A 10,687-nucleotide genomic window follows, 5' to 3' on the forward strand; every position below is an offset into this window, starting at 1 on the left:
ACGAGTAGCCCTTTTTAAAAGTGGGATTAAAGGATTCATTGAATTCAGTTTTGTAAGTGATGAAAATGATACTTTAACACCTGAGTTTTAGATTGCATTATTCTTATTTCCTAAAAACATGGACCCTTGGGGATCAATAGAAAAGCTATTTTTTGGCGGGGGGTACATACATATTTATTACCAAGAACTCTCTCAGAAGTTTGAGTTCTTTTAGGTCTTGACAAAGTGGATCTTCCAGCTTCCTTGTCTTAATTATACAACCTGAACAGTTACTCTTATCTCCCAGGTAACAAATTAACCATCTTGCTCCCCCTAGTGGAGTTGTAACTCTACTTCAAAGTTTGGGAATACTGTATCAATACACATTTGATGCAGTGTCTTATTTTTGAAAACCAGATATTTTCCCATTTTATCTTCAAAGACTGACAATAAAATAAAAAAAAATATTGCATTGGAGGGGCTGGTAGGAGATGTGGGTAGAGAAAGTGGCTTTTGGTGATGAATTTTCAGTTCCTAGTGTTGGCAAGATTAGCTGCATGATTTTTAATGGCTGCTAAATTCCAGGGGCCTTTCTGCTCTGCACTTCTGTCTTAGAGGGATCCAGTGTCATCAGCCTGGCAGACGGTCACCTCTAGAAGGCAGCTGTCAACACTCCTGGAAGAGACGGTGGGGTATTAATAGTTAGTGATGTTGGAAGACAAGGACAGGTCCCATCTGAATATTGAATCCCACTTGTGCCATTGGTCGAGTAGGTCCAGGAAGTATGTTCTGCCTCTGAATCTATTTGAGGGACTGTGCCAATATCCACAGTACATGGCAATCATTTCCAGTTTATACTTGCTAAGCATGCTAAGGGAATTTTCGTAATTGATGCTGAACTTATTGCATACCTCTCTTAAGAATTTCAGTTTCTTTAGGTTATGATAACCTACCAGTGGTTTCATGGTATTGTAATCCCCCCCTTTTTTTTCCTGCCAGTATTTGTCTTTCCCAACTTTGACCCTTGTTATGAGTGTGTATTTATTCAACTTTGTACCCTAATGCACACAGAGCACTAACATTTTGTATATGCCAGCATTGAAGTGTGTGAAACTTCATAAAGAAATACCTGTACATACCAAGGCTTAGGACTCTGTTCGTTTGCAGGTGAGACTTTGCTTCTAAGCCTTATCAAGGTCAAGGCAAACTCTCTAGTAGATATAGTGGTTGTCAAATTAATGGTCAATGGAGTATAAGTACTTGACACTTATGAGCAAGAATATCATAATTAGAATATTCCCCCTTTCTTAAAATCATGTAATGGAGGCAGTATTTAGATGTATCTTTTTTTTTTTTTTTCCAAATATATATTCTCAGGGTAAGTATTTAGGGAAAAATAAAACAGCAAGATTGGATTAAAATCCCAACAAAAAGGAATGCCAAAGTGCTCTCTAGGTATGTTTTATTTGGGAGGGTAGAGAAAAAAAAAACACCCATAATGTGTTTTTTTTTTTTTTTTAATATTACTTGCTAAAGAGTCACAGTAATTTAGTTCAAGAATTACATCTAAGCAAACACACAGCATCTGTCTAGCAAAGCATGCATCTGTGAAGTTCTGATTTAGAATCCCATGATGCTTGGATTCACAGTTGTGAAGACAGTGACGTTGTCATGGTGGTGACCTGGCCCCACTGGGGCTAGAGGTCTCTATCTAGCAAGACTCTGGGCTTTGGAGAACAGGCACTTTTCTCTTCCCCAGGGAGTGTGAGGGATTTTTGTGTGAATCAATGTGTATCTCTGTGTATACATGCATGAGTGTCGATACAGTTATGAATGTATGGGTGAAAATGCACATACAGGTGTGTATAGATGTGACTGCAGGATTGGGAGAATGGCTTCTTCCCAATGGATGCTGGAAATTCTCTGCATTGACAATAGTCTGTAAAGCAGCTTTTAGCAGAGCTAGGCCCAGAGGTGTTGGGCACGTGTGCACGCCATTCTGGGTGTCGATGAGACCCTTCAAAATAGTCTCAGTGACTGGGCATGGAGGTATTTGGGAAGCTCCCTGCTGAAGGACTGTGTTGGCATCCTTGTCTGGCAGCCTTGTCAGGGCGGCTCTCCTTGAGAACATTCCAGCCATAGCTTAGAACCCTTGAGAGCTAAAGCAACAGAATATCTTATGTGTTCCTTATGCTCATGAGTGACAAGAGGCTTTGCTTAACTAGCTGTGTTTCCTTGAAGTGACCAACTAGTGACACATGAACTATTGGTCACTTAAAGGGAACTAAAGTTTGAAAAAAATTGTCAAATTCTACATTAGCAGTGTTAAGTTCTCAACTGTTAATTGATCGCTGTTCATTTAACACATAGACCCCAAATGATAAGTCTTGTCAGACTCTGCCCCTGCTTGTCATCTAAGTCCTATGGCTATTGGGTTTGTTGTTTTCTCTTCAGGTTCAAAAAGGCAGAAAAGTACACACAAGCATTTGGTCATGAACAAAGCAGATGGAGGATTATGGAATGGATAAACAAGTTTTCATGTTGTTGTTAAAATCCTGACTTTGTGTCTGATTCTGTTTTTTTTTTTTATTTTTATGAAATATGGTCCTTGCCATGGGGCAGATAACCCAGAGACTTGGTTTTAGCAGGTAGTCAGAAGCATGTGGAAGGATCTTCTTGTCTTAAGGCAGATCAACCAGCTGACACCAAACTAGTAGAAAACTTGCTTTCTTTTCAAGACTTCTTTCCAGCTATTTAACTGTTGGCAATTTGAGAAAATATCTTTGAATCATACACCTTGGCAAGAAGGTAAAATTGAGAGTATTTGGGGCAAAAGAAAGATATATCTATCTGTCCACTTGCTAGAAACTTTTGTGGCAGGGGGAAAACTGCAGAAAAATTCCTGGCAGATTGAAATACTTATCTGCAACTTAACATTTTTATTTTTTATTTCATTTATTTGTCTTTAGAGAGAGAGAGAGAGTGGGGGTGGGGGCGCAGAGGGAGAGAGAGAATCTTAAGCGGGTTTGATGCCCAGTGTGGAGCCTGATGGAGGGCTCGATCTCACAACCCTGAGATCGTGACCTGAGCCAAAATTAAGAGTCAGATGCTTAACCGACTGAGCCACCCAGGTGCCCCTGCAACTTAAATTTTTAATATAATGTTTCCTCAAGGAGTCTTATTATATTCTACTGACAGTACTTATATTGGTAGCCGCAAATAACAAGAAACACCATCAGAACCTGTAAGAAAGGCAACAGGAGGATAAAAAAGAGAAAAGAAAATTTATAGGCATAATGAGGACTGGGATTCTCGTGTGGATAGCACTGGGAGACATTGAGGCAGGTGATACTGATGGTTTTACCTTAGGCCAGTATTCCAAGAGTTAAGTGAGCATTTATTAAAAATAGATTCACAAGTCCCCACCCCAGATAGACTAACCCAGAATCTCCAGGGAAGGGATGTTGGAACATTGTTTTAACAAGCATCTTAGGTGATTCTTATGGTCAGACACGTCTGGGAAACTGCTGTCATCTGATTGCTGACTAGAACTGCTGTAAAGGGGGTGCCTGGGTGGTTGGGTCAGTTGAGCGTCTTATTCTTGATTTTGTCTCAGGTCATGATCTCAGGGTCATGAGATTGAGCCCCGCATTGGGCTCCACGCTAGGTGTGGAGCCTACTTAAGATTCTCTCCCTCTGCTCCTCACACTTTATCTCTACTGGAAAAAAAAAAAAAGAAAGAAAGAACTACTGTAAAGTATTTCTAGAAGGTGTGAGTGTGTGTTGTATGTGTAATTGCCGAAGTTTTTAAAGTGAAAAAAAATTGTCAAATTCTACATTAGCGGTGTTAAGCATTTCTTAATAAAAGTATCTGTTATTTGTGTCAGGTTGGACGGTTACAGAGGGTTTTTCCATGTATTATCTCATTTGTTCCTAATAGTAATCCTATGAGGGCTTGAGCAGCAAAGATCATGCTCACCCCCAGATTACACATGGGAAGTGGGCTCAACATGTAGCTAGCAAGTGGTGGAGCTGGCTTTGAACAGAGTTCTTCACCATGTGCAGCAAGCCCAACATCAACCCCAGAGCCTACCACTTTTCCTCTTTTACCCCACACTCTGGTCACCAGGTTGATGGCAACATTTCTAAGATACCAGGTTTTTTGCATGTCCACACCTTTGCACACCGTGATCCCTGTGCTCAGAATGCCTTTCCTTCCCTGTTTGCAAACTCATACTCATTCATTAAAGTGCCTTCCATGAAGCTTTTCTAGATATACTCTTCTCCTCACCCTACCTGCCCTCCAAGCAGAGCTAGTTTCTCTTTCGGCTGTGTTTCCATCACACTTTATAAATCCTTTTACTGTCTTTTGGGTCTTGGGTAATGTGGGTGAGTTCAATAATAATTGCTACTAGTATCCCCCTTCATGATCCCCACCCCACCATTATACCACTTACTGTGTATGGACAGTGGGATGTAATCACTTCGGAAACACTCAGTGCCTTTAGTGTTGGCTATGGGAAGCGTTTGAGAATGATTTCAAGGGCTTTCCAAACATTGACAAAGAAATGTTCAGGAGGCCAGAAACTTGGCCATTAACATTCTCTAGAAGTGGAATTGTCTGGGGGTACCAGGATACATTGTCTAACGAGAGGTCGGGAACAATGGAGACTGTCTGCTTAAAACTGCAGATTTGGTAATTTCTTTTCTTTTTTTTTTTTTTTTAAAGATTTATTTATTTGAGACAGAGAGAATGAGAGAGAGAGAACACATGAGAGGGGGGAGGGTCAGAGGGAGAAGCAGGCTCCCTGCTGAGCAGGGAGCCCGATGCGGGACTTGATCCAGGGACTCCAGGATCATGACCTGAGCCGAAGGCAGTTGCTTAACCAACTGAGCCACCCAGGCGCCCCAGATTTGGTAATTTCTTTGATGGGAAACTTAAGGGTGCTTCAAGGATGTCTTCAATTATGGGCGATTTTTATGTCATACTCATAGCCCCAGGCTAGATATGACTCTCTGTTATGGCTTTCAAATTGTGTTACAGTTATTTCTTTATGCAAATATTTCCCCCACTAGACCTCTAGTGAGGGTGTGTCTGAGCCACATTCATCTTTGTCTGCCAATTGATAATTGTTGAATAAACTTTTGGGGAACAAATCTTGTAGCCATCTGCATCTGAATACAATCAAATGTATTTAATTATAGTTGTAATTCAAATTCTCCTGTGTTTACAGCCACCACTGGTCCAAGCAATCTTCAGCGGTGATCCAGAGGAGATACGGATGCTCATCCACAAAACAGAAGATGTGAATGCTCTGGTAGGTGATGCTATGTTTTGCCTGCTCAGGCCCTCTTAACCTTTCTGTACCATGGTCCTCTCTGGTGTCTCGTGAAAGCTCTCGACTGCTTCTCAGAATTCTGTTTTTAAATCCACAAAATAAAATATATATGGTTAGAATGGAAATCAATCATATATAAATACAGTTATCAAAATATTAAATATCAAATCTGTGATAGAATAATACATGTGCTTCTCTATTAGCACATTTAAATAGCAAGATACGGCAGAAGATCTAATAATGAGCATAACTGAAGAATAGTGATGAGCATGGTCAATATTTTGTGTTATCTGTGACCACGCTAGTGGGGTAGGAGCAAACCTGTGATTTCCGCAGGTGACCAAGTGACAGTTACCGGAGACACTACTGAGATTGGCTGCCTACCTTCACAATGGAAGGAAATGTGAAATTCCCATCAGAAGTTAGTAAAAATAAAGATGTACTATTTTTGCACCTAGAACCTCTACCCTACAGTAGGGGTTGACAAATTGTGGTCTGTCACCTGTTTTTGTACAGGCTACCAGCTAAGAATGGTTTTCATTTTTTTAAATGGCTGGGGAAAAAATGAAAAGAAGAATGATTGACACATGACAATTACATGACATTCAGATTTCAATGTCAATAAATGAAATTCCGTTGGAGCTCAGCCATGGTTCCTTTCCCGCTACAGCAGCCGAGTTGAGTGGTAATTAATGACAGACTGTATGTGGCCCAGAAAGCCAAAGATATTTGCTCTCTGGCCCCTTTGGAGGGAAAGTTTTCTGACCTCGGCCCTAGAGGCTCCATGAACCCGGGACCAGTGGGTGAACTCGGCATCCTGTGTGTAGCCTGGAATCATATGTAATACATGTGTGTGCTTGTGGACATGTGTATTTTCTGTGAACGAGTAAAGGCATTTCATCATATTCTTAAAGGGGTGTATGGCCCCTAGAAGATTAAGAACCCCTGGATCAGGAAGTTCTTGAAATAAACAAACCTGCAATGAAGAAAAGTGAAAAGAGTTAGTCAATAATTTACCCTTTGATAGTTTCCTAGCCCTAGACTGAACAAGCAATTATATGCAGTACACGCTACTAATTCTCTTACTGTAAGTCAATTACCTTAATGCTCTAGTCCTTTGGGGAGAGGAGTTGTCTTTGAAATCTCTAGTGTCAGGTAGAAACAACAGAGAGAGTCAAACACATCAGCAGAAGAAGAGCTTTGCCACAGGGAAATGAATTCTGTCTGAGGTGGGATCTCTCTCCGGTGGGCTGAATGCTTTATCCAGGAGAGTCCTTTCGTGCAGCCTTCGTTCTGTGGCAGAGTGCAGGTTGGTGTGGCTTTTTGAAAAAGCTTTTGGCAGCTTCTCCCCAGCTGACACTGAAAACAATGGGGCAGTGTTTTATGATGTTTTTGCAAAGTAAGCACAGATGAGGCCAGGGACAGACTCCTTGAAAAGGCAGTTGGGCATTTGTCCAGAGCCCGTGGGGCCTGAGCTGGGCTTCTGAGAGGAGCCGAGGCAAGCCGGCTGACCTGCCATCACTGGAATTGGCCTCGCCTATTTTGTGGCTGTAGCCCAAGCCCAGGCAAGCCCAAGGCAAAATTAGTTATTATCTTTTCCTGCTGATTATGAGCAGACAGAACTTTTGTTCAGTCATACATACTGAGAACGATTGCACTGTCCTCTGAATGGCCTTTATTTCTCCTTAGGAAAGTGACAAACGGGGGGCACCTGGGTGGCTCAGTCGTTAAGCATCTGCCTTCGGCTCAGGTCATGATCTCAGGGTCCTGGGATTGAGCCCTGCATCAGGCTCCCTGCTCAGCGGGGAGTCTGCGTCTCCCTCTCCCTCTGCCTCTCCCCACTGCTCCTACTCTCTCTCTCTCTCTGTCTCAAATGAATAAATAAAAAAAAAAAAAAAAAAAAAGGAAAGTGACAAACGGTTGCTGGCTGGTACAGGTTAGGAAAGCTTAACTTTAGTTGTAACCTAACTGTATTACTGAATCCGATAGGTTAACCATAGTAACACGTAGACCCCAAATGATAATTGCGCAAACATAGGAGAAGCTTAGTTCTCTTGTGAACAGATTAGAGAGGTGGCTCATTTCCACATAGGGTCCCAGGTATCAACATGTAGCTTCTAAGGCCACCGAAGGGCTTCATCTTCAGTCCAGCCAGCCAGAAGGGGAAAGGGAGCAAGGAAGGAGAGCTTAGGAGGATTTTTATGGATCGTCTTGTAAGTGGCATAATCACTTGCACACACAACCCATTGACCAGAACTTAGTCCCACGCCACACCTAACTACAAGGGAGGTTGTGAAATTCATATAGCTGTGTCCCTAAGGATTGGAGAACATGAATAGTTAACAATCTTGGCCACACAAAGTTTTGGTACTGTAGAATTTTTTTTTTTTAAAGATTTTATTTATTTATTTGAGAGAGAGAGAATGAGAGAGAGCACATGAGAGGGGGGAGGGTCAGAGGGAGGAGCAGACTCCCTGCCGAACAGGGAGCCCGAAGCGGGACTCGATCCAGGGACTCCAGGATCATGACCTGAGCTGAAGGCAGTCGCCCAACCAACTGAGCCACCCAGGCGCCCGGTACTGTAGAATTTTCGGGAATTTGAGTGTTAACACTTATTTGGCTGTGTAGTGTCCTACTCATTTAAGAGTAGTTTACTGAGTTCAGACCCAGTGTTGGGTGCTAGGGCTACAGCAGTGAGAAGATCGCTCTTTCCCTCGTGGAGCTTGCGAGTTGGCAGAGAAGTCAACAATGAGAAATCATACTGACAGCCATTTTGAAAGGGGAAATGCAGGGCACTATTAGGGGCCCAGGTTAATCATGAGGGACTGATGAAGTGATGTGCAAACTGACACCTAAGGGGTGCTGTTGTGGAGTTTGGATGTGTGGGCTTTTGGATACGTCAGCAGGGAGGGGTGGGATAGAGGGAGGAAAAGCAATACATGAAGGAATGCCTGACTTCCTTCCGGTGATGGTGTGGCTCCATGGGGTCCCAGTGCTTTCCTCTGCTCTCTCCTCTGTTGACCCCCCTCTTCCTTCCCTCAGGTGAGTGTAAAGAACCTCATTTGATTTTCTCCTCTCTTAGCAGGTATGTTGGAGACAGTGAGCTGTTCTCTTAATGTCATGCTTTTCTTTTGTCAGTACTTCTTTGGTCAGTCGTGTTGACTATCTTGCTGGGGGTGGCTTAGGCAGTTTAGGGAAAGTGATGGTTAACTAAGGGCATATGGAGATGGAAGACAAATAAAGATTAGCAATCTAAGTCTGGAGCTTCACTTCAGGAGGGAAGAGAGGCCACTAACCAGTACATTTAAATGTCAAGGAAGGGAAATAAATAATGGAGGAGCCTCCTGTTAATGGGAGGACAATATCTGTCTTCTTCTCTTCTCACCCTTTGCTTTTCTTTATTTACCTATATTTATTTTTCCTTTTTATCCTAGGTTCTGATTTTTTTTTTTTTGCTTTCTTTTTTCTTCCCCACCTTCCTGTGTCTTTTTCTTTTTTTTTTTTAAAGATTTATTTATTTATTTGACAGAGACACAGTGAGAGAGGGAACACAAGCGGGGGAGTGGGAGAGGGAGAAGCAGGCTTCCCACGGAGCAGGGAGCCCGATGCGGGGCTCGATCCCAGGACCCTGGGATCATGACCTGAGCCGAAGGCAGATGCTTAACGACTGAGCCACCCAGGCGCCCCAACCTTCCTGTGTCTTTTGATGGGTTGCTTCTTTTCTTTGATATAAATATCCTTTGATTGGGTGATCCTGATATGGGAAATGATCTCATTCAGCTTTGCCTCTTGGTGTTTTTCCAAGCTTTATTTCCCGCCAGCAGTATTCATGGACCCTATGGATCAAGCGAAGTTTTTCAACCCATTGATACTTATTTTTTTCTCACTTCTCCACTGTTCCCATCCCATCTGTCCTTTTAGACGTATTGTTTCCTCCACTGAGTTGTCCTAATTCTCCCTTCCTTTCTGCTTCCTCTTCTGCCACCTCCCTACCCAGCCAAAGAAACCTCTATCTGCTCTCACCTCCCATAGCTCCTTGTATCTCACTGACTACTTTACTTGAGCTATTTACTTTTGAGAGACTATGTGCTTGATGACATGGTGGCCATGTCATTCATTCTGTTTTGCTCAGTGGCCCCGTTTAGTCTTTGCAGCACATGTTGAGTGAGTGACTAAACCTTGCTTTATTACTTATGTTGAGCCAATTTGTGGTGGCCTATTTTTCATTTCTGCCGACGAGGACACATTGTCCAATAGTGTCTGGCTTTGTTAGTGTCCCTCAGGTCTCAGTTGTAAGACTGAAAGTTCTCTTTGTAAGATTGAAAATCTATAGGTGGATTTGAGGAGCCACTGAAGAATCAGGAAGGGTACTCTTAGTCTTCTTGTGGTTTCTCTGGCTACTGGCACGTCAGGGCCTGGAAATGTGGGAAGACAATGTACACTCTGAGAAATCCACTTAAATGGACCTACATGTGTTTGATAACTAGAAAGATTTTAGAAGGCTTTATCAGACTAACAAATTGAGCTCGAGGTGGAGTATCTGAATTCAAAATGAGTGCACAGATCCTGAAAACCAAAATTTGAACTCAATAAAGTCATTTTTGGGAACATGACACCAACAGACAGTTGTACAGTGTCATACTGGAATGGGGACAGAGATAATTAGTGCCTGTCATTGGTGAGTGGTGAAGACAGGGAGGGAACCATTCCATGTGAGAAGGGGCTGAAAAACTGTTTTAGTTTTAGTTTATGTTTTCGACCTGGGAAGGACAAGAGAACTACCTTAAGTAGTTCAAATGTTGTCAAGTTAAATGGAACTAGACTTACCATTATGTCAGTGGTTGTAAGCTACAGAAAATATTTCCAGCTCAAAATATAAGAAATAACTTAATAGAGCTGTATAAAGAAGTAATGAGCTGACTTGACAAGTAATAAACTCCCTGGAAGACCACTAGACTGGTGGTTCTAAAGGAGACGAATTGTAGCACATGGGCTACTCTCCTACCCTGCACCCTTACCCAACATTGCTAATGGTTTATGACAGTTTTTTTTTCTTTTTCTTTGAGTCTTAAAGACCAAAATTTCTTCTTAGGACAGCACTATTAAATTGAGTTGGCTTTTAGGGGTGGGAGGGATGGAGTGACTGGGTGATAGACACTGGGGAGGGTATGTGCTCTGGTAAGCGCTGTGAATTGTGCAAGACTGTTGAATCTCAGATCTGTACCTCTGAAACAAATAATGCAATATATGTTAAGGAAAAAAAAAAAAGAAGAAGAAGAAGGTAGCGGGAGGGGAAGAATGAAGCGGGGGAAATCGGAGGGGTAGATGAACCATGAGAGACGATGGACTCTGAAAAACAAACAGGGTTC

General features: G+C 42.4%; 1 protein-coding gene across 7 annotated transcripts in view; it reads left to right on the forward strand.

The window, feature by feature from the left end:
- Positions 1-10,687, forward strand: part of ANKRD44 (ankyrin repeat domain 44) — a 279,526-nt gene that overhangs the window by 83,567 nt on the left and 185,272 nt on the right. For all 7 annotated transcript variants that reach the window (XM_081813918.1, XM_081813922.1, XM_081813923.1 and 4 more), the window contains exon 2: positions 5,214-5,297. In XM_081813918.1, the coding sequence (XP_081670044.1) occupies positions 5,262-5,297 (36 nt within the window). In that variant the 5' untranslated portion in view covers positions 5,214-5,261. The remainder of the gene's footprint in view (positions 1-5,213; positions 5,298-10,687) is intronic.

The sequence above is a fragment of the Leptonychotes weddellii genome, chromosome 3, assembly GCF_054177405.1.
Source record: "Leptonychotes weddellii isolate Sample4059 chromosome 3, ASM5417740v2, whole genome shotgun sequence".
Lineage (NCBI taxonomy): Eukaryota > Metazoa > Chordata > Mammalia > Carnivora > Phocidae > Leptonychotes > Leptonychotes weddellii.